The sequence below is a fragment of the Hypanus sabinus genome, chromosome 3, assembly GCF_030144855.1.
Source record: "Hypanus sabinus isolate sHypSab1 chromosome 3, sHypSab1.hap1, whole genome shotgun sequence".
Taxonomy (NCBI): Eukaryota; Metazoa; Chordata; class Chondrichthyes; order Myliobatiformes; family Dasyatidae; genus Hypanus; species Hypanus sabinus.
Window position 1 is genome coordinate 163,366,883 of NC_082708.1, and position 24,859 is coordinate 163,391,741.

The 24,859-nt window shown below is 37.6% G+C and overlaps 2 protein-coding genes across 6 annotated transcripts in view; one reads left to right on the forward strand and one right to left on the reverse strand.

Moving 5' to 3' along the window:
- The window catches only part of letm1 (leucine zipper-EF-hand containing transmembrane protein 1), a 173,207-nt gene that overhangs the window by 15,507 nt on the left and 132,841 nt on the right, over nucleotides 1-24,859 (forward strand). Inside the window, exons 2-3 of one of the 4 annotated variants that reach the window (XM_059965569.1) lie at nucleotides 424-491; nucleotides 17,238-17,294. The exons of 1 other annotated variant lie outside the window; for it this stretch is intronic. The gene's annotated coding sequence lies outside the window, so the exon portion shown is untranslated. The remainder of the gene's footprint in view (nucleotides 1-423; nucleotides 492-17,237; nucleotides 17,295-24,859) is intronic. 2 more of the 4 variants (XM_059965570.1, XM_059965568.1) reach the window with 2 other exon arrangements.
- Nucleotides 1-24,859, reverse strand: part of LOC132391861 (histone-lysine N-methyltransferase NSD2-like) — a 92,789-nt gene that overhangs the window by 3,909 nt on the left and 64,021 nt on the right. For both annotated transcript variants that reach the window (XM_059965562.1, XM_059965561.1), the window contains exons 16-22: nucleotides 24,066-24,271; nucleotides 10,558-10,670; nucleotides 8,157-8,426; nucleotides 7,441-7,557; nucleotides 6,469-6,610; nucleotides 4,515-4,621; nucleotides 2,614-2,815 (exon numbers count right to left, since the gene is read on the reverse strand). In XM_059965562.1, coding sequence (XP_059821545.1) covers nucleotides 2,614-2,815; nucleotides 4,515-4,621; nucleotides 6,469-6,610; nucleotides 7,441-7,557; nucleotides 8,157-8,426; nucleotides 10,558-10,670; nucleotides 24,066-24,271 — 1,157 coding nt within the window. The remainder of the gene's footprint in view (nucleotides 1-2,613; nucleotides 2,816-4,514; nucleotides 4,622-6,468; nucleotides 6,611-7,440; nucleotides 7,558-8,156; nucleotides 8,427-10,557; nucleotides 10,671-24,065; nucleotides 24,272-24,859) is intronic.

Genomic DNA, 24,859 nt, shown 5'->3' on the forward strand with positions numbered 1-24,859 from the left:
TTAAATTTTGTGTTTGCCAAATGACCTTGCAACCACCAACATTATTCCCTCTTCTCTTTTATTCAAATGATGGGAATTTTTTTACTATCCTGTCTGATCCTCTCACATGTTAACATTTCTGATCAACCTTTTAAGTTTCTTAGAATAAACCTTAGTTTACATATTTCCCGTCATCATTTAGCCCTTACTCTACATTTCCAATAAGCTTTCACTTCTCTGCCACCCTCCATTCATCAAATGAGGTGTAATGCATTAAATTGCCAACTCAACATTCCAGATATTTTCTGTCTTAATCCATAATTTTCTCTTTTGATCTCCAAATGTTTTCCATCACCATCGAGGACACCTTGTTTTATTCTTTTGAGCACTAAGTAACTTAATATTTGCTTATTTGACAACCAATTTACCATTTTTTATCCACAGTACCTATAACGCTGCCCATCTCAGTCGTCGTCAGATCTGAATATCTATCCTTACAAAGTGCTATCTATGTAAGTATGGGTGAATAATTGAGATCCTTTAGGGCACAGCTTGTCACACACTGCCATTAACTCTAAATTCTAGTCATTCAGCCTATTTCTTGGCCAAGTCAATGGTTTGCCCTCGATTAAACCAATAGTCTCTTATAACATGCAAGAGATTTCAAACAACTATTTAAGAACAGTTCAGAAATCAAGAAAACATGTCAGCCCCCAAGTGCTTTAAGGGATACAGTTCACAGAACTGATACATCACAACCCATCAAATCCATGCTGGAATTCAGTAGAGAATGCTAAAGGTTGGCATGATGCAAAGTAGCAAAACAGTAAAGCAGCCCTTTGACTGGAGAGATGCTGGTAGCCTGGAACCTGATCGGCTACAGTGGAGGGCAAGCAGGGAAACTTGAAAACTATATATCATTCCAGCAAATAATAGTAAATACTGATTCAGGAAGATCACATCTAATTAACCAACTGCCTTGAAGTATTTTAAGAAAGTGACACCTTAAATGAACTGTGGTGTGTTCTGCAATTAGCAAACCACTTTCAGATGATGTTTGTCAAAGTACCGCAAGGAAAATCAAAGGATTAAGTGTTGGATATTCATTTACATCCTTTGCAATTGTTTAAGAAACTGGATGAAGGAAACAGAATAGTTAATTGTTCAAGTATAGAGGCTGTGTATGATCAGGATTATGGGGTTTTCATTACCAAAATACAAGGAACGGTAAAATTGTTGCACATGCAAAAACTGAGAAACATGCATTTGATGAATAAATGCTAAAATAACAGGATAAAATTAAAAGAGACTCAGGTAGATATACTTTTCAACATAATCTAATAAATCACCTATCGACATGTCTAATACTGTCACATCACAGCAGAAGGGAAAAAAAAATTTGCAAGTCCATATCTTGATCAGCAAGTCCTTTTTATGTGAAAACAAGGAACCTATTTTAAGTAACATATCAGTGCAAGAGGAGTATACAAGCGAATCGAGAAGTCATAGTAGAGGGGGTACAGATGAACTCATTTTAGCTTTGGAAAGTGGCATCGGAGTGATGATCTCATTCTGATAAACACATTATTACAGTAAGGCAGCAAAACCAAACACACTATAAATTAATAACAAAGAGGCCACAGATTTAAACAAAGGACAATAAATTATTTATATGAAGAGAACTGTGAAAGCAAGATAATGAAATATGAAAGAAATTGAGGTCAATGGGACTGATAGTCATATATTCATGATGGTATACAAGGGTTTGAATAATCTCTGCTGAAAGATTCCATAAACTAAAATAGTGAAACTGTGCAATGGGCAAGAGTAGCAAGAATAGTGGTGAAGATCACTTGTCATGTAAACTCTAGGAACACTAGCAGGATTTAAAAAGTTAAGAAATGGTCAAAACTTCATGCACCAAATTAAAAGCATAAATAAATGAGTGTATAATGAATTCTGACCAATTTTTGATAAGCTTGCAGACATCTTTTGGTCATAAGATTTAAACGTTCATAAGATTGGTCAGTTTAAATAGTGCTTGAAAAGTGGGATCACAATCCAAAGAAATCCCTAATTATATGTTACAATAATTACCAATTTTTTCCCTATTCAAGAGAATCTATGTTGATTTAAATTTATTAACTCATGATCTAGCAACCAACAGGAATTTATTCAGCATTAACAGAATTGTTCTGCTGTTCATTCTTTCACCACCTTATTAACAAGTGAAGGACTTTTCATTCACCACTTTTTCTATAATCCTAAATTCATTGCAGCACAGAAATGCAAAATTCTAAAGGTGCAAATCAACACCATTATTTTAGGGTATCTCTCCAAGTGTCTTGTGAGAAAAACAAGGTTTTCTAATCAATAACCTTAATTAATACTTGAGAATATCTTTGCTACCAGAAGCAAATGTTATTCAAAAGTCTGCATAATGTACCAGTCTCAGTAAAGTTACTATTCAAAAGGTTTATCCTGTTGATTAATCTGTTGTTATAACTTTGTATCTATTTTGGATTTGATAACCTTCACCTTATTAACACAATCAAATCTTTTCACAATATTTTATGCAGCAAATAAATAGTGAATGTATACATTTGAAATCTTCAAGAAACGGGAACTTCATACCAAATGGAGGCTTTGTAAGGCTAAGGCAGGACAAATGATATGCCTTTGAACACGCTTTTCTATCACAGAGTACAAGCTCTCCTCCATCTCTGCAGCGGAAGCATTCATCCTCATGTGCTTTTTTCCCTTCATTCTTTGACTTGCGTTTTCGAATTTTCTTTTTCCGCCTTTTTCCTTTATCATCTGAACCATTGCTTGCATTCTAAAATTAAAAATAAACATTTAGCTTAGATCTGTGTGCTTATTTTGTACATAGAATTCAGAAACAACAAAAAAAAAACCCAGTTTCTAACTACCCATAAACAGTATCAGAATACAGATAATTTAATATCATTAATTAAGGTCACAAGTTCATGCATTTCTATTAAATCCATATTTAACATTACTTGATGTAATAAAAAGACAGCATTTTATTGGAGGGGTTAGTCCATGGAGTCATTTGTTTCAATAATTATGAGATTAGAAAATTCAAAGTGAACAAAAATTGGTCAGGTTTCTCAAATCTAACATCCTCCAGATGTTAGTGAATACAAGCATGCATTGGCAGTGCAATATAAGTGAAGTTATAGTCTGTAGTATTCAGCTAGGCAGTTACATAAAATTGCACAGAGCTGTCACTAATGTTCCTCTGAACTCAGGCAATACATCATACGGTGTATATAGAACAGCGCAGAATAGCACAGGCCCTTCAACCCACAATATTAAATCACTTCCTCCAGTAGTTCTAATTTCTTCACAGTATGAGGGGTGATTGATAAGTTTGTGGCCCAAGGTAGAAGGCATCAATTTTAGAGAACCTAGCACATTTATTTTTAAACATAGTCCCCTCCTACATTTACACACTTAGTCCAGCGGTTGTGGAGCATACAGATCTTGGACCTCCAGAAGGTGTCCACAGCAGGGGTGATTGATAAGTTTGTGGCCTAATATAGGAGATGAGTTATACAGCTGTCTTTACATGTACATGCAGTTCAACTCTTTGAGTGATTATGCATGAAGTTTGTTAATAACTCATTGGGGTGATTGATAAGTTTGTAGCCTAAGGTAGAAGATGAGTTATTAACTTAAAAATTTCTGCATTTTCACTCAAAGAGTTGAACTGCATGTGCATGTAACAAAAGCTGTATAACTCATCTCCTTCTACCTTAGTCCATGAACATACCAATCACCCCTGCTGTGGACACTTTCTGGAGATTCAAGGTCCGTATGCTCCACAACTGCAGGACTAAGTGTGTAAATGTAGGAGTGGACAATGTTGAAAAATAAGTGTGCTAGGTTTTCTAAAATTGACTCCTTCTACCTTAGACCACAAACTTATCAATCACCCCTCGTATTATTTAATTAGAAATTAGACTGAATCAACAATCCGTTTCTGTGTTATCATAATGTAAGTTAGTGGAGCACTATAGGAATTGGTTCCTGCTGATCAGTCTTTGCAACATGTATCAAATGTTTTGGATAAATAGGCTGTATTAATTTCTAAGTTTGGATGCGAAAACCAAATTAGATGGGAAAGTAAACTGTTACCAATATTCAGACAGTGGGTACAAAATTGGGACACTGAGAAAGTTATGTAGTGAAATGTGAAATATTATTGTCCTTTGGTAGGTAAAAAAAACAGGAAATAAGAATTTCTCTTAATTCTGTGACTACAGATGTTGTATTCACTGGATAACTAGGCTTCTCATTTTGCAAATAAATTCAAACACACACCAACATGCCATTATAATAGCAAATGCTATGCTATTCTTTATTTCAGAAAGATGTGAGTATAAAAGTAATCCTCTTCAACAATTTTCACAACATGCAGTTCTGGTCTCCTTTTAGGTATCTGGTAAAATACAGTATCATCATTGTTTTTTTTCCCCAAATGTAATTCTTGGATATGATGATGTTCTTACCTTGGGTCTGACCCCTAGGAAACCACTACAGTTTGGTGCACCACACTTGCATACTGTCTTCTCATTGCCAAGGCAATCTAGGTTATAATTAAAGGTGAGTTCAGTCCCTATGGGATAAAAGCAAAAATATAATCAAGTTAAGACCATTCAAACATGAAGTAAGGAAAAATTTCATTTCAGAAAAAATTTTGGCAACATTTTGGCAAAGACCAGACAGACATACAGACATACTTTATTGATCCCGAGGGAAATTGGGTTTCTTTACAATTGCACCAACCAAAAGTAGAAATATAGCAAAATAAAACCAAAAATCATTAAATAATAAGTAAATTATGCCAAGTGGAAATAAGTCCAGGACCAGCCTATTGGCTCAGGGTGTCTGATCGTGTGAGGGAGGAGTTGTAAAGTTTGATGGCCACAGGCATGAATGACTTCCTATGATGCTCAGTGTTCCATCTCGTGGAATGAGACAAAATGACATACTTGACAAAATGTAACATTTCCTCAATACATTCTGTCCTGAAAATGCAGAAAAAATCCAATCTAACCAAGTCATAATAATAAATGAGGGTAGATATTAAGTGACATTAAGTGTTACAAATATTTTTTTTCAGCTTTTTAATCTGTTTTCTACACCTCTGTACATCCTTGATCCAATGAGAAGATGTGAAATTCAGGAATGAGTTAAGTGACATCCTTGACAGTAAGGTAGCATTGAACCAATGAACTCCAGTATTGGGGACAAACTTTCCACCTGTGGCTGTCAAACTTAATATGCGACGAAAGGTTTTGTTTTTTAAGACCAATGATCTCACTTGCAAAGTATTACTGCAAGAGCCCCTACTGTTAAGGGTTCAATCACCTTCAGCTGCTTCATCAATGATGTATCTTTGACATACAATAAGTAGCATGGATATTCATTGATAATTGCCAGGTTCAATTCCATTTACAATGAACCAGAATCTAATCCTGAACAATATTCAAGCTTGGATTATTTAAGTACTTGCTGGGGCACAAATGACTAATTAGAATATAAGGAAACTAACCACCTCCACATAGCATTCAAAAGCCACATTCACAAGCCAATGTTGAATCAACAATCAATGTTGATCAATGTTGATCCTGGAAGATCACCACTAATGAGATATATCTGAGGCAAACCCAAAAATATGAAGATTAAAGAATAGGAGGGGAAGCTGGGCATTTGAAAGCAAACAACTCAATTGATTCTCCAAACTCTACCATTTAAGGAATCAGGATTGCCTAACTGAATACAGCTCCAACAAATTTCACCAGTACCAAGGACAAAGCAACCCATTAACTGGCATTTACCATGAATACCAGAAAAGCAACAATATAGATGAATACTCTACAGCCCATCAAATCTTTACTTCCTCTACCCAAGAGCAATCCAGTTAGTCTAGCCCCCTTGCTCCCTAAAATTATAACTTTTCAGGTTAAGCGAATCTATAGTTTTTCCAGTTTAGGGAGAGAGAAAAACTAGGGGCTATATATATATATATATATAAAAAAAATATATATATATATAAATATAAATATATATATATATATATAAAAAAAAAATATATATAAATAAAAATAAATAATATGTCCGATAAATAATACAGAATTAAATAAAACAATTTAACAAGTGTTATGAATATGGAATTTGTTTCTGCATAAAGTTCGTTAATTGCTCAAATGAATCTGGGAGAAGAGAATGGAAGGATACGGTGATATGGTAGAAAGGATGGGCAGGTGGGATACCTTTGTGTGGAGAATGAATACCAAGGTAGATCAGCTGAATTCAATCATCTATTTTAGTACTGCTGATACCAGTTCATTCAATGCTCCCCCACCCCCCCAACGAGATCGAAGGTTAAAAATGGACCTGTGTTACAAAACTGGCATGGCTTTTTATGCTTACACTGAAATTTTCAACATTCTCCATTACCTGCTGAGATATCACAGAGAGAAAACAACCCAACTCTAGTGTCTCCATTCACTGTCCACTTTTGTGTCTCACAATTGGGTTGGCAACTGTGGTTCATGAAGCGACAGTAATTCCCTTTAGGCCCAGCATCTATTATTCGATCCTGAAACAGACAACAGTGTTTCATTTATAAATCTGTCATAGTAGTTATAGTACATTTGAAAAAACTGGTTTATTTTGAAGAGCTGTAATTAGGCCTGAGACAGGATGGCCAAAACATACTGTATTGTGATTTAGCTTGAAAAATGCTTTATGTATGCAAGTACATTCTGTTGCAGTTGACTGCCTTCTGGCAACATGATGACATTATAGTAACATTACAAAACCCAACAAATTTTATTCTTTAAGGATTATCGTTTAAAAAAGGATTTAGATATGTACGAAACAGTTAAAATGTTCCAATACTACACAATTCCTTAAAGTCAATGAATATAACAGCTTTAATGTTATATAAATTCAAATTTTCCTTTCAAGGAATGCTGACGATTTGCTCAAAAGTAATAAATTTCTTTGTAATTGTTTGCAATCTCTACTTTAGTACCGAAACCAAAGGATGCTGGCAAAGATTTAGATGGTGATGCACTTTTCATACGTTGACAAGATAATCACATTCAGAAATTTGCAGAGGAAAGGGAAAATAGATTTAAAAACTGCAGTGAAAATTGAAGAAAATAATGAATTCCAAACCTTAGCACTATATTGACTTGAAATTACTTAGAATTAAATATACTATTGTAGCTCATTTCAATCCCCGTGAGAATTGAAATCCAGTGTATGGCAGTGAGCAAGTTGCAGGTAATTTATCAAAGTGGTCTGTATGAAACCATTTACTGATTATTAAAGTACATTCAAAACTATTAAAAAGTGGTACTCTAGAACAGACCAGGCTTTGCTTTCTAATCACCTGGAAAGGTTAACCAGTGTAAGATTTACCTTGTCAATAGTGAGCATGTAGAAATTGGCAATGTTATGTTCTTGTGCAAACCGGATTCTTGCTCTGCATTCATCTTCATCTATTACCTCTCCCACATATTCATTAACAAATGTTCCCTGTATTGGACAGAACATTTAGAATTAGAACAAAGAAAAATAGCGATTAGACTTGGACTCCATCTGCTAATTCAGTCAAACTTGTTGTCCCTAAACTGAAAGGCAACACAATGGTGTAGCAGTTACAGCAACTTGGGTTTGACTTGAACTCTGCTTCAGTGCAGAATTTGTACATTGCTGTGAGGGTTTGCTTTACTTGGGCTTCCTCACAGATCTCAAATTTATGCTGGTAGAGTAACAGTAAACTTCTGGTATTAGTAGATGGCAGGTGAATCAAACGGGTGACAGGCATGAGAGAGGGAATAGAGGTTACAGGAACATTATGTAGGACAAAAAGACTTATGGGAATAATTAGAATGCTAATATAATCTGAATGGGCCAAATAGGAGCCTCCTGCATCATACGAAACAGTGAAAAATAATTCATGTTTATATTTTAAATGTCAATATCTAGGATATACTAGTAGAGGCATTGGAATTAAGCTTCATATTGCCTAGATTCTCAACTAGTAAGTAGATTATTCAATCGCATGAAGAGCTACTCAAGCAACTACCAAAATTGATCATTAAATTATGAAAAGTATCATTCTAACAGCTTACTTTCTTTATGTCAGTCTTTGTAATGAGACCCCAGCCTTTTCCAGCAGTTTTGACAACCTGCGACTCAGGATACTGCCTTTTGCTAAAACACTGGTTTTGGCATCGTGCACCAGCTGGGCATACAGCAGGATGACATTCGTACATTAACATTCTGTTCAAGCACTCTGAATCCAGGCCGCAAGGATGATCATCAGTTGGTTTACAGTTACATCTCGAGATTTCTGAAATATCAGCCGTGTAAATTTGTGCTTTGCCAAATGGTTTATTGACCTTTAAAGAAAGAATAGATTTTAAAAACCTTGAACACAAATTGAACTGATATAAGCTTAAAATGCTGAAATGGATACTTAATTTTTATAGCCTGTGAATTAACGCACATCACGTAACACTTAAAGGTAAAAAATAGAATCTGTAATTCTTGGCATGGGTATATGATGGCAGGAGTGTTTGAGGTAATATTGGAGAAAATTATTATTTAAGTGTAAAGAATATGATTTAGAAAACTGCAGAGATCGACTTGAAATGCAGAATTTTAAAAATTGTAATTTTATTTCACAAAGGACTAATGGAGCTTGAAATATGAATATATACAAAAATAAACTAAAAATTGATGGATATTTGAAATGACTCTCATCAAGTACAGCATTCAGAATTTACCAATAACTTGCTAAAACATAGAGGGCATTTACAAACACAAGATATCAGGTGGACGAGAAAGTATAGCCTGAGACAAGTGAAGGAGAAATATTCAACCAACTCTGTCAAGTAACCTTCAGGAAAACTGACACATGTATCCTTAAAACAAAATTCATTCACATATTCCAAGTTGCTAGTCACAGGTACATGTACTATTCTGGACTCTTACTCAGATATTTTGTTATTAAATCAACTTTAAGCAGCCTATAACAAAATTGTTGGCTGATTGTCAAAAATAACTCAAATTGAAAGGCTTAGGTTCAGTTCTACAATTTATATCCTGCACATGCAAACAACAAATCTTAGGGACACAAGCAGGAAGACCTATACAGTAGGTTAGGCAGCACCTGTAGAAAGAGCTCAGCAAGTCAAACAGCAGCCAGTGAGGGAAATGATTAATTAATTATTCAGATTGAGACTATATCAGGACTGAATGTGGAAAGAAGGTAGCCAGTGTAAAGAGGGCGAGGGGGCTGCAAGGAGGACGAGACAGGAGTCAAAGGCAATCGTTGGACTGAGAAGTGAGGAATGATGCCAGCTGGAAGGGGAGGAGTGGAGTTGAAAGACAAGCACTAATGGGTGATAGCCAGAAGCAGACCGGGAAGAAGAAAATAAAGGGTAAGCAGCAGATGGAGACAGAGGCTGGGAGGCTGCAGACAAAGGCTACATGTGCTGAATCTGATAAATATGGAAGGTGATAATGAGAAAGGGATCTAATGAACAAAGTGCATGGGTAGTAGGTGAAGGAAAACAAATGGGAGTGAAAGGAGAGGTAGTGAAGGAGAATACTGTACAAAGCTTGCATGAAATTGGAAAATTCAATAATCCAATGATCATATTATTGGGTTGTAAACTATCCAGGTGGAATACAAGTTGCTGTTCTTCTAGTTTGCTTTTGGTCTCACTTGACAGTGTAGAAGGCAGAAGACAGATCACTGTGGGAATGGAAAAGAACTGAAGTGACATATCAACTGGAGCACAGGTTGTGCAATGTAGACAAAGCACAGGTGGCGGCACGGTAGCGAAGTGGATAGCACAAACCTTTACAGTCCAGGTGACCAAGGTTCAATTCCCACCGCTGCCTGTAAGGTTTTTAGTACATTTGCTCGTGACAGCATGGGCTTTCTCCCACAGTCCAAAGACATGCCAGTTGATAGGTTAATTGGCCATGATGAATTGTCCCATGATCAGGCTGGGATTAAATTGGGGATTTGCTGGGCGGTGTGGCTCAAAGGGCTGGAAAAACCTATTCTGTGCTGGACCTCAATTATGGAAACTGGTTGCCTAGTATGCACTGTAGAGGAGGTCACAGTAGATGAGGTTGAAGACCCTCACTCCTCCTTCGCCTACCTATCACCTATTGACTGTAGCTTCATCCCTTCCTCTCTTCTCTTGATACTGGCTACCACCCCTCTCCTCTTTTCATTCAAGCTTGAAACACTGACATTCCCTTTGTAGATGCTACTTGATCCACTGACTTCCTCCAGCAGTTATTTTTGTACAAGACCAATCAGATCTCTTCCTCTCCATTTCTTCATCATTGCCTCTAAATTGTAAATTTTCTCACCTTAAATTAGAATCAAAATTAGCATAATCATTACTTGAGTCAAAGCAAACACCTGTTCATGTGCACAGAATCCATCTTGAGCATGACCATTCAGGTTAAAAATAGCATGAGAATAATGAATAATTACTTTATGCCTACCCTTATGTGTTTATATGGCGGAGGCTTTCTCCCATTGCGTTCATTTTCTTGTGCTTCCCTGGTTTCCCTCTGAGCTTTAAGATCCTGAAAGCGTTCTGCTGCCTCTTCTAAAGCTGAAATATTTGCAAAAAAGAGAGAGAAAGAATTTTAAAAGATGATGAGAAAAAACTGGCTATTTAAATTGTGTTCAAAAAAAACTTTTAACTAATTTCTCTCTACTAATAGCACAATGGCAAATTAAAATTCAAAAACAGCAGAGCTCACAAGTGACAAGTTATGCAAAATGTATGATAGTTTTAATTCAGAATCAGGTTTAATATCACTGGCAAATGTGAAATTTTTAGCAGCAGTACAATACATGAAAAAAGTTAATCAATTACAGTAATTATATCAATGCCTACTAAATAGTTAAAAATAGGGCAAAAACAGAAGTAATAAAAAAAAGTGAGTTAGTGTTCATGGTTTCAATGTCCATTTAGGAATCATAAAGCAGAGGTGGAAGAAGCTGTTCCTGAACTGCTGAGTGTGCAATCTTCAAGCTTCTGTACCTCCTAGCTGATGGGGTCCTTAATAATGGACACCGCCTTTCTAAGTCACCACTCTTTGAAGATGTCTTGGATTCTACAAAGGCTAATACCCATGATAGCTGACTAATTTTAAATAATTGCAATATGCTATGTTCTGCTTTTTGTGAGGCCATGTGCTCAAGGTGGAACAAGAGTTTGGAGGAACTTGGAATCTGAGAACCGACAACATGTAAAAACTATTGACTCTGCATTTATAATGATGTTTTAACACAGAACACCAAGTTTAGTCAAAAGCTTGGCTTTAATCCAGTTTCCAAAATGTCTAAAGAATATTAATGTTTCATTTATAAAGGAACAACATTGCCATACCATTATTAACTAAGATTTGATGTATTGAGACCAAAATACTTTTTTTTTGAAAAAACACATTTTTAAAAAGTGTGTGCTGTACTGGGGGCTTCTTGGGGGAAGACGCACTGGGACACCAATCTGCCAAGTCCACGTGATTTACTTCCATGTGGAAAATGATGGTCACATACAATGCCTATAAAAAGTATTTGCCCCCACCCCCTATAAGTTTTCACATTTCATTGTTTTACAACATTGAGTCACAGTGGATTCAATTTGACTTTTCTGATGCTGATCAACAGAGTCTTTTGTGTCAATGTGAAAACAAAATTTTTATAAGTTTGTCTAAATTTATTAGAATTATTAAATACAAAATTGATAGCAAAATTACTCATCCCCCTTCAAGTCAGTATTTAGTAGATGCAGCTTTGCGCATCTGGACACAACAATTTTTCCCTATTCCACTTAATGAAACTGCTCAAGCTCTGTCAGATTGCATGGGGATCATGGGTGAACAGCCCTTTTCAAATCCACCCACAATTCTCAACTGGACTGAGGTCTGGACTTTTCACTTAGCTACTCCAGGACATTAACTTTGTTGTTTGTAAGTAATTCCTGTGTAAGTTGGGGTCATTATTTTGCTAGCAAACAAATCTCCCAAGTTGCAGTTCTTTTGCAGACTGTATCACGTTTTCCTCCAGATTCTCCTGGTATGTTGCTGCATTCATTTTACCCTCTACCTTCACAAGTCTTCCAGGACTTACTGCAGTGAAGCATCCCCACAGCATGATGCTTCATGGTAGGGATGTTGTGTCTTTGATAATGTGCAGTGTTTGGCTTATGCTAAACATAGTGTTTAGACTGATGGCCAGAAAGCTCAGATTTAGTTTCATCAGCCCATAGAACCTTACTTCCAGTTGACTTAAGAATCCCATACATGCATTCTGGCAAACTCTAGCCGAGATTTCACGCAAGTTTTTTTTTCCAATAGTGTATTTCTCTTTGCCACGCTACCATAAAGCTGCAACTGATGAAGCACCTGGGCAACAGTTGTTGTATGCACAAGTCTCCCTCATCTTAGGGACTGAAGCTTGCAACTCCCCTAGAGTCGTCATAGGTCTCTTTGTGGCCTCCCTCACTAGTCTCCATCTTGCACAGCCACTCAGTTTTTGAGGACTGCCTGCTCTAGGCAGGTTTATAGCTGTGCCACATTATTTCGTTCTTGATGATTGACTTAACTACTCCAAGGGATATTCAGTGGCTTGAAAATTTTCTTGCATCTGTCTCCTGACTAATGCTTTTCAATAACCTTTTTGTGGAGTTGCTTGGAGTGTTCTTTTGTCTTCATGTTGTAGTTTTTCCCAGGATACTGACGCACAGGCAGTGGGACCTTCCAGATACAGGTGTACTTTTACTGCAATCAATTGAAACACCCTGACTGCACACGATGATCTCTATTTAATTAATTATGTGACTTCTAAAAGCATTTGGCCACACCAGTGATGATTTGGTATCATATTAAAGGATGTGAACACTTGCGCAATCAATTATTTTGAGTTTTATACTTGTAATTAATTTAGATCACTCACCTTGTAGAGATCTGTTTAACTTTGAACTGAAAGAGTCTTTTTCTGTTGATGAGTGTTGAATGAAATGCAATGTGATTCAATCTTGTAAAAAAATAAAACATGAAAATGTCGGGGGGGGGGGGGGGAGAGATGAACTTTTATAGGCATTGTAGATAAGTGCATTGGGATCCATTTAAGATAAATAGAAAACACCCTTGTTTTAATGGGGAGGAGGAGGAGAAAAGTGAATGCATATGGTGAAAATGGTGGTGGGGGGGGGGGGGGTGGAAGAGAGATTGATTTGTTCCCACCTTATATCTTGCAAAAATCCCATTCCCTTTGCTCAGATCCTTCATCTAATCTGTTCCCAAGATGAGGCTTTCCTTTCCAGGACAATCAGATGTCCTCACCTGCATCTGTTCCATTTCCTGTTCTCATTCTATCTTCCCGCCTTAACAGGGATAAAGTTCCTTTTGTCCTCATCTACCAGTCCATTAGCTTACAAGTCCAACACATCATTCTTTGCAACTTCAGACATCTTTAATGGGACCCTACCACCAAACACACCTTTACCAAACCCCACCCAACTCTCAGCTTTTTGCAGGGATCTCTTAGATTCCCTTATCCATTCATCCCTCTCCACTAATCTTCATCCTGCCCATGCACCTCTCCCTCAAATTCATTCAGGGCTCCAATCTGTCATTCCAGGTGAGGCAACATTTCAGCCCCAAATCTGTTGTGGCCTTCTACTGAATCTGGTGCTCCCAATGCAGCCTCCTCTATGTTGTTGAGACCTGAGGATTGGGGGACTACTCTGTTGAACATCTCCCCTCTATCTGCAAAAAGCAGAATTTCCCAGTGGCTATTTCAATCCCTATCTCCATGTCTGTTCTGACATGCCATTCTGTGGTTTCCTCTTCTGCCACAATGAGGCTACTCTCAGGTTGGAGGAACAACACTTAATTTTCCATCTAGTTAGACTCCAGTCAGATGGTTGGATCATCAATTTCTCCAGCTTTTGATATCTTTTCTCCCTTTCCCCCTTACCTCTTCTTTATTTTCCCACTCAGGCCTCTTACCCTTTATCCTCACCTACCCATCACCTTCTCCCCCTTCACTTTCTCCCATGATCCATTCTCCTCTCCTATCAGATTCCTTCTCCGGTCTCCACCTCCCAGCTTCCTTTCTTCAGTCCTCTCCCCCAGCCAACATGATTTCACCCATCAGCTTCAGGCTTGTCCACCTTCTCCTTTTTCACCACCTTTTTCTGGCATCTTCCTCCTCCTTCTCCGGTCCTGATGAAGGGTCTCAGCCCGAAATGTCAACTGTTTATGCATTTCTATAGATGTTGCCTGACCTCCAAGTCCCTCCAGCACACTGTGTGTGTAGCAGTGGATTTAATATTTTATTTTAATGATGATTCATTAGCTAATGTTTACCAACAAGTCACCTAGATTATCCATGGAAGGCAGCCAAGACTATTGGCTCCTCCATTCCCAAATTCTTGCCATATGGTAATAACAAGCACCTAGAAATGGCTTTATTCATAATATACACCTAAATTGTGTGTCGTGTAACAAACGTTTCTGTGGAAGGCATTCCACCCCCCCCCCCACCGAGAAGTTTGTTCCTTAAAATTACAGGGGCAAAGATTAAAAATCAGGCACAAAGAATGGAGAAAAGTTTTCACAATAATTAGCAAAATTGGGACAAATACAAAAAAAGCATGGGAGATTTACTTTTGTTATTCATTTTTGGGATGGGAGTGGGAAGGTTGTCCCACTGATTGCCCATGTAACTGCTGTTGAAGAGTGTGGTGATGAATCACTGCAATTCTTTTAGTGAACGTACTCCAAGAATATTAATGATGAGATAGTTCCAAGAATTAAGTCCCGTAGCAATGATGGCACTTCCAAGTCATGGAAGTGTACAACTTTGAGAACAGCCTGCTGGTAGCAATGTTATCATCCACATGATCGCCTTGTTCTTTTCGGTGACAGAGGTTGCAGTTTTGGGGATGCTGTTGAGAATGGCCTAAGCAAGGAATTGCAATGCATTATGTTGCTGCTATCCACTACTGTCACTCTGTGTTAGTGGCAGATGAAATTAATATTTAAGGACTGTGAAATACTGCTATCTAAAATTGTAATTATAAATTAAAAAATAATTTCTTGTTATTGCCTTTTTAGCTATTTTGATATGCTGTTGGAAAGATATCAAGTCTCGTACTCTCAGTTGCTCCACGCCATGGAAACCAGCATAAGCACAGGCCTAATGAGCATATAAGACTCAGGACAGACTTTTAATTTTTATTTAGGACAGCCTATTTCTAGCTCTGCAGCATTATCTATTATCTCCTTTGCCTCAGCTCATATGTTGCTGAAAACCTCATTGGTATCAATGAGGGAGAGAAAGGATGAAGTCCTGTAGGAAGATTTTAGTGAGCTAGGCAAAAGATCAACGAGCAAGGTCTTGGAGTAATCTCAATATTAGAATGACACGTGCTAACATGTAGAGAAAGAAGAGGATAAGTCAGATGAATACATAAAGAGGTAGCACAGGAAGACAGGACTTGAGATTTCTCAAGCAGTAGTTCCATTTATTGGGTAGGTAGGAACTACACAAATGAAATGGATTATAGTTCTGCAGACCAGGACCAATATCCTTGCAGGGATGATTGCAAAAAGAATTCTGAGAGATACAAATTAATCTAGCAGTATAATGGGAATCTTACATGGAATTCTAAAGGAAAGCATAGTCATGAAGCCGGCAGTGAAACGTAGCAAATGACAAGTGAAATGAAGAAGTCACAGTAATAAAGGCAAGCAGTAAAAAGGGTCAAAGTGCAGAAAATGTTAAGGGCAAAATTAAATAAGCTATACTGAAAGCATATGGATTACAGCACATAATGAAATACATATATACAACCCAACTTTCATTACAAAAACAGGTTCAGGATGATCAGAGATGGCAGTTATTTGCTCAAGGATATTCAAAACTTAGAGAAGATGGGGGAGAAGTATTGAGACTTGTATTATTTACGTAGGACAAAACCAACACACTAGTAAGAAATGTACCTGATACGATACATCATGATGTAGAAATCAGTTTGGGTGAAATTAAGAAAGGGCAAAAGTTGGGAATATTGGTTGAAGTTGTAAAAGCGGGTTTATAAATCAGCATATTGGAGGTACCCATGACATGCTCAGTACAGTAATTATGGGAGATTTGATACTGAACTCATGGAGTAACAGCTTCTTCCTCCTGTATCGATAATCAATTCTTATCCTAATTATGCCTTTCTCGATCTGTTTGCCATCTCCAGACTAGACTACCATTTTTAAGGTTATCTAAAACTTTGCAGTCTGATAACTTGGCCAACCCTATTCAACCAACATAAGTTCTTCCAGCTCTCTAATTCTACCAGTACTCTCAGCCAGGGCCAGTCTGGGCTATAAGGATACCTGTATATTCCACCAATGACAATCAGATTCAGCCACTGAGACCAGAGATTCAGTATAGCCCTTAAAGTACTTTAGTTGTCCATTTCCCTTTTCTACACTGAAGCACATCTTACGACCTATCACTTTGGTGAAGTCTCCAAATAGTCCGACACCAATCATACAGCTTCAGTAAAGGTCACTGGGTTAGTTTTGCTATGTTAAAATGGGTGCTGCTTTGCTTCATTCTATTAAGAGTGATGGAAACTGTTGTTACTAATGCTCTTGAGTGACCAATGCTCACACTGGGTTTTACCAGGACCACTTGGCCCCAGACCTCATCATAGCCAACTAAAAAAAAGAGTTGAATTCTAGAGGTGAGGCAAGACTGCCCTTGACATTAAGGCAGCATTTGACATGACATCAGTGTGCTCTAGTCTAACAGGTCAATGATGGAGGGAAATTATTCCAAAAGACCAGTCCACAAAAGAAAGGTGGTTGTGGGTGGTGGTACAAAAACATCACTGCAAAGTTCCTGAACTGTGGCCTATGTTCACCTACCTTCTATCATATATGATTCAGTTCCATTCATATCACCTCCAAAACTGCCAGACAATGAACATCTTGAACATACAGCAGCATGCAAAAATTTGGGCACCCCTGGTCAAAATTTATGTTACTTTGAATAGCTAAGCGAGTAAAAGATGACCTGATTTCCAAAAGGCATAAAGTTAAAGATGACATATTTCTTTAATATTTTAAGCAATATTACTTTTTTTTATTTCCATCTTTTACAGTTTCAAAATAACAAAAAAGGAAAAGGGTCCAAAGCAAAAGTTTGGGCACCCTGCACGGTCAGTACTTAGTAACATACGTATGTTTCTTAAATGTTTTATATGCATAAAGGTAAAATATGTACTATATACTAACACAAACGTTTGACTAACTGACGCTAAATAATAACGGATGTACCTGTTCCCCCTTCAAATCCAATTTAAAGACGGACTCAGGAATGGAACTCATTCATAGCCCGGGGACTGCCTGTTCTTTTAAGTCATTTCCAGATTACTTATAATACCTAATGCAATGTAACTACTATGTAAATAGTTGTTATACTGTATTGTTTAGGGAATAATGACATGAAAAAAGTCTGTACATGCTCAAACAACGAGGCTGGAGAGAGAACTTACGGGTTTCCCGACCCGCGGTTGGTTGAATCCATGCATGCGGAATCCGCGGATAAGGAGCAACGACTGTACTCTACATCTACTGCTCTACCTTCCTCCGTATGTTTAGTCACATCCTCAAAAAATTCAATCAGGCTTGTAAGGCATGACCTACCCTTGACAAAGCCATGCTGACTATTCCTAATCATATTATACCTCTCCAAATGTTCATAAATCCTGCCTCTCAGAATTTACTTGGACTTGTTTCCAAAATGCATCAGGCTTGTTTAGATGTTCCTTTGCCAACTTCTGACGCTGAATTTTGTGGTGAGGACACAGAAAAGGTAGTCTTCTGATAACTCTTACCTCAACTTGACCTCCACCATTCCCGTTAACTGCCATTTCTTAACTACGTTACGAACTGAGGGAATGGCCAACTGAGAACTCTTTGCTATCTTCTTATAGCATTCTCCTGCTTTGTGGGCATCATTTATTTTAATTTTCAGAGTGCTAGGCAGCTGCTTAGGACAATGTTTGAGGAGTCAGTGAGTCAGGTGAGCTTTGAAATTTGCATCAGCTGGCCTTTCCTAACGATGACTGTGAACAAGCCATAGCCCTAACAAGCTAATTAAGGTCTGAGACCTTGGTAAAAGTTATCTGAGAGCTCAAATCTCTTGGGGTGTCCAAACTTTTGCATGGTGCTCCTTTCCCTTTTTTCCATTCTAAAATTATACAAAACAAAAATAATACACTAATCTTGCTTAAAATGTTGAAAAGAATGTTTCATCTTTAACTTTATGACTTTTGGAGATCAGTTCATCTTCTACTCACAGTAACAGAAATTTTGACTAGGGGTGCCCAAACTTTTGCATGCCACTGTATAATTACTTCAATCACAGAATCCCCACCATCAATATACTGAAATTCATTTTTTGACCATGAGAGATAGGAGCAAAATTAGGCTCATCGATCCTGCTCTGCTACTTCATCATGGCTGATCAATTTTCCCTCTCAACCCCATTCTCTTGCCTTTGCACTGTAACCTTTCACATCCTAACTAATCAAGAACCTATCAACCTTTGCGTCAAATACACCCAGACATGGCCCGCACAGCCACTTGTGAAAATGAATTCTACAGATTCACCACTCCATTCTGGCCCTTCAACATTCAATACATTTAAATGAAATCCCCCCCCCTTCCCCATTCTTCTAAATTCCAGCAAGTACAGGCCCAGAACCATCAAATGCTCTTCATAAGATAATCCTTTCATGCCCAGAATCATTCCCATGAGCCTCCTTTGCACCTCAGATTTTTGAATTTTCTCCCTGTTAGAAAATAGTCTACCAATTGCTCACTACTCACTGCATGCAGTTGCATAGCAACTAAACAGGCATGACAGAATTTGGAAATTCTCTGGCAAGCAACTTGCCTCCCAACCACTCAAAACATTTCCCTAAGAGACCATAAGATAGAGGAGTAGAATAAAGCCATTTAGCCCATCGAGTCTGCTCTGCCATTTCATCATGGCTGATCTATTTCCCCCTCTCAGCCCCAATCTCTTGCCATCATGCCCTGACCAATCAAGAATCTAACAACTTCTGCCTTAAATACATGTAAAAACTTGGTCTCCACAACTGCCTGTGGTAACTAACTCTACAGATTCACCACTTTCTGGCTAAAGAAATTCCTCCTAATATCCATTCTAAAAGAAAGCCCCTCTATTCTGAGGCTGTGTCCTCTGGTCTTAGACTCTCCCATTATTGGAAACATCCTCTCCACATCCAGTCTATCGAAGCCTTTCACCATTCGAAAGGTTTCAATGAGGCCACCCCCATTCTTCTGAATTCCAGTGAATACAGGTCCAGAGCCAGCAAATGCTCTTCATATGACAAGCTGTTCAATGCTGGAATAATTTTCATGAACCTCCCATGAACTCTCTCCAATGTCAGCACATCCTTTCTTGGATAAGGGGCCAAAACAATACTCCAAGTGAGGCCTCACCAGTGCTTTATAAGTCCTCAACATTACATCCTTGCTTTTATTTTCTAGTCCTCCTGAAACATCACACTTACTTTGCTCACCACCAACTCAACCTGCAAATGAACCTTTAGGGAATTTTGCATGAGGACACCCAAGTCGCTTTACAACTTGGATTTTTGAATTTTCTCTCATTTAGAAAACAATCTCTTTTATTTCGACCAAAGTGCAAGTCCATATAATACCCAACACTATATTCCATCTGCCACTGATTTGCCCATTCTCCTAATGTCTTTAGTCCCTCTGTAGTCTTAGTACTTTCTCAAAACTACTTGCCCCTCCACCTATCTTCATATTGTCTGCTAACTTTCCAACAAAGCCACCAATTCCATCATCCAAGTCAATGACATATAACGTAAAAAGAAGCAGTCCCAACATAGACTCCTGTAGAACACGACTACTCACTGGCAGCCAACCAGAAAAGGCTCCCTTTACTCCCATTCCTTTTCTCCTGCCAATTAGCCACTGCTTTATTCATGCCAGAATCTTTCCTGTAATACCATGGGCTCGTAGCTTGTTAAGCAGCCTCATGTATGGCATTTTGTCAAAGGTGTTCTGAAAATCCAAGTACACAACATCCACTGATTCACCTTTGCTTGTTAGTTTTTCAAAGAATTCCAACAGATTTGTCAGGCAATATTTTCTCTCGAGGGAACCTTGCTGACCACGGCCTATTTTATCATGTGACTCCAAGTACCCTGAAACCCCATCCTTAACAATCGATTCCAACATCTTACCATCCACTGAAGTCAGACTAATTGGCCTATAATTTCCTTCTGCCTCTCCCTAGAAGAGTGGAATAACATTTGTAATTTTCCAGTCCTCCAGAACCATTCCAGAATCTGGTGATTCTTAAACATCATTATTAATGTGTCCACAATCTCTTCAGCCACCTCTTTCAGAACCCTGGGGTGTACAACACCTGGTCCAGGTAACTCATCTACCTTCAGACTTTCTCTAAATGGCAGGTCAGGGTTGTGATGCAATACCCTCCACTTGTCTAGATGAATGGAGATCTAACAACTCTCAACACGTGACAACGTCAAGGACAGAGCTGCTCACTTACTGCATATTAATTTGACCCACAGTTCTGTGCAAATATGTTTTATATATATATATTTGTATATTATATATACACACACCCTAAGACTTTTGCATAGTACTGCAGTAATTTTATGTATTGCACTGTACTGCTGCTAAAAAAAAAAGACATTTGTGAGTGATGATAAACCTGATTCTAAGATGGGTCTCTATTGTGGACTGAGAGTGGGAAGGGGGCAAGAAGAGGAGAATCATGGTTGGGGAAAGGGAAAGGTTGAGTGGAGGGAGTAGGAAACACCAGAGAGACATTCTGCAATGATCAATGAACCAACTGTTTGGAATAAAGTGACCTTGCCTGGTGTGTCAGGAGTGGGTATGCCCGCACCTGCACCACCCTCACCATTCCCAACATCCTTTTGGTCCCACTAGATTTACAAACTCTCTCACTGCTCCATGCTGACAAATACATTACTGTGTAAAAGTCTTAAGCACCCTAACTCTATATATACCTTTGCCTAAGATTTTTGCACAATAATGCATCTTCTTACATCATTACACATTTGTCAAGTGGCACTGTAATATTGAGATTACTACCTTCAGGTTCTTGCGATAAAGTTGGATGTCAATAGCATGGAAGAGCAAACAACCATTTTTTTTGCATCACAAGGTCTAAGGTGCAGCATGTAGATGAGAAACAAGAGAGGCCAAGAATAGATAATTGAGGAAGTTGCCAAAAAGAGCAAAAGATAAGTAGAACAATGTTATAGGAGCTGAACCAACTTTTAAAATATCTGTCCCATCAGCTCAACCATGTCATCACTTATTCTTACAGTAGACAACACTATATTCCAATTTAGAAACTCATATTCAATCTACAGAACTGAGCAGAACAATCCAGGCTGACTGGCTCAATACAATACTGAGTAGATGCAATAATTTCATAGGTGCTATTGCCTAATTGAAATAGTAACTGGAGGTCCATTTTGTCCTTCAATAAAGATTCAAAATATCTCATTGCAGTACCTAAATTGTTGAGAATGAGACACTGGAGTCCTGATTATAAATTATCTATTTAAAAATATAACTGATTGTTTAATTCTTACAATGCTATCATACAAGTTTGCTCTGCACAAACTGGATGCCACATTTCCTTCAGTACAAAGACCAGACCTGGTTGACTAAAAGGCACCAAAACAAGCGTTCAATATATTTTAAAATATTAGTATTAAGATAACAATGAACTAGATTTTTGGCAAAGAAAATGTCTAAAAGTACTAGATGAACAAAAATCCTTCAGCTACAAATATTAATCTTCAAGATTCCATTCATTAAGATTAAAATTGCTTCAGAAACCTACCCTTCATTCTAAGTATAACCCCTAATGTCAGAACCGTCAGCTAAGTAAAATGCTCTCACTTCAGTGTCAAGCCCTCTAAGAACAATGAAATTATCAATGAGATTTGTCCTCATTCTTTTAAATGTTAAATATAGGTCCAACCTATTTTTATCTTACCTCATTTCATGAAATCAACTATACCTGGTGATTCTTCACCAACCTCCTTTTTTTGGATAAGGAGAGCAAGCCTGCATATCCTTCTCAGGGTATGGCCTAATACCTAGGTCCCTTTGAAAACCAGCACTACCCAATCTGTCATAATTGACAACAACTTGTCTTTTCTGTTCTGTGCATCAAATTAAGTGCACTTAACCTTTTTCACCATAATGTATTCTGCCTGCCATGTTTTCACCTGTTTACTGAACTTGTCTATATCCCTTTGAAGCATGTTTGCAGTCTTCTCCTTCTAATTCCATCAAGTTTTGTATTGTGAACAAACTTTGAAATATGCTATTTCACCCCCTCAGCCAAATTGTTGATAAAACTGTTTATAGCCAGGGCCCAATTACTGATTTCTGCAGAACCTCACTAGTCATAGCTTGTGACTGATGTTTATTCTCACTCTTTGCCTCCTGTCTCATGAGTCATTTTTGAATAGTATCTGGATGTTATTTCCATTTCTCTATGCCTTGTTGACTTTATCGAATCATCTGAAAATCCAATTTCAATGCTTCTTCCTTTTCTATTGTACTTGTTGTATCCTTAAGGAACTCCCACAGATCAAACAAAAACATTTTCTTTTAATCAATCTAAGTCAACTCTATCCAATTCTTTGCCAGGTGTTCTGTTATTACATCCTTCATTATTTTTCCTACAATCTGTATTCTTCCCCTTTCCTTACAGAAGTCACAGTTACTTTCCCCCAATCCATACTAACAACTATAGGAAAGATGCCATCAAGTTGGGAAGTGTGCCGAGTTTTACAAGGATATTGCTAAGACGCGTAGAAAAGGGTTATAAAGAGAGGTTGAGTAGGCTACTTCTTTACTTGTTGGATTACTCAGAGAGATGTATAAAATTGTAAGAGGCATATATAGGCTGAGTGCAGTCTTTATCCCCACCCCCAAGGCTAGGTAATCAAAAACTGCAGGGCATAGGTTTCAAGCAGAGGAAACTATTTACTAGGAACCAGGGAACAACCTACTCCACACAAGTGTGATATGTGTATGGAACGAGCTGGCAGAGGAATTGGTTGAGGCAGGTATAACAACAATATTTAAAATAAATCATCAGATATATACTTTGATAGAAAAGGCTTGGAGGGACACCAGCCAAACATGTGCAAATGTGATTGGCTTAGATGGGGATCTTGTTTGGCAAGGACTAGTTGGGTCAAAGAGCCTGTTTCTATGCTGTATCCACCTGACCCCAGAATACACAGAATTCTGGACGATGATAAGCGGAGCATCTCAAGAACCCCAGTTTTCAAAAATTCTGGTATATAACCAGGCCTTGAAATTTATCAGCTTTCATGCTCACCAACTTCTGCAATTTTTTTGTAGGAATAACGATTCTCTTCAGATTCTAATTCTCACTAGATCTTTGTTCTCTAATATTTTAGGCATTTTTTGTTTTCTTCTGTGAAGACGGACACAAAATACTCATGCAGTTTTCTTGTTCCCTATTAGAAATCCTGCAACTCATTTGAAAGGAACTCACATTCACCTTTGCTAGTTGTCTACAAAATTCCTCTGCACTGCTTGGTGGGCCAGAAGGGCCTGTTTCGCACTGTATCACAAAATAAACAAACATTAAAAAGAACTCACAGAGCTTCCATGTCTTTCATCAGTCTACTTTTGTAATCTATTTTGTCTTTTTTTAAAATTCATTTCTTGGATCTCCTTTGCACAGTTTAGACAAAACTCTCACAAAGAACTAAACACACAGCATCATCTTCAAACTAACATTAAATGTTGGTACAGAAATAGAACTTTAAAATCTGTGAATATTTTTTAAACTGAAGTTATTAATTTAAAAGTAATACCTTTTCTAAAGGCCTTGCTGAGGCCTTTTATTTTGTTGTCTTTGCTTCCCTTATCGCCTTCCACATAAGGAAATACACGTGCCTGGTGGGTCCAAAAGTAGTCATTTGATCCGAAGAAATGAACAGGAAATTCGCCAATCTCATGTTTCATATTTTGAATATTTGTAGGAACGTTCCTTGGGTGACATATTTCTGCAGGCCACCATCTACGTATGAAAACACATTTCAGGTTATCAACAATATGAAAGTAATATCTAGGTTATTGCAATAGGCAACTTTATCTTAATTAAAGAGTCTAATTAAATAGATGACTTTACTTCTCTATAATATAAAGAAATGTAATTCCCAAAACAATATACAGTACTTAAAAACTTGAAACTGAAGTGAATACTTGAAATCTGAAATAAAAGCAGTAAATCTGAATTGCTTGGTAGGTTGGGTACCATTTGGTGAGGTATAAAATTTCCAAAAGGATTATGGAAGAACAATTTGAGCTAATACCATACTAAAGCAGAGAAGATGGAAGCATAGTCCAAAAATAATTCTTCACTTCAAGAAAAGGCCAGGGTGTAGTCATATTTTATAGCTGAACATGCTTACTTAAATTTCAAGACGGTAATTTCTAGCCAAATATTCACAGAAATAGCATGTAGTCAAATGGAGCAACCTCTTGCTTGCAAATTTAATTTTTTTTCCAGTACTGTGGCAAGTTCTGATTATTAGACAAGGGATTACAAATTGCTTTCTAGATTGGAATTACAATCAACTTGCCATGCAAAGTATTTTTATAAATG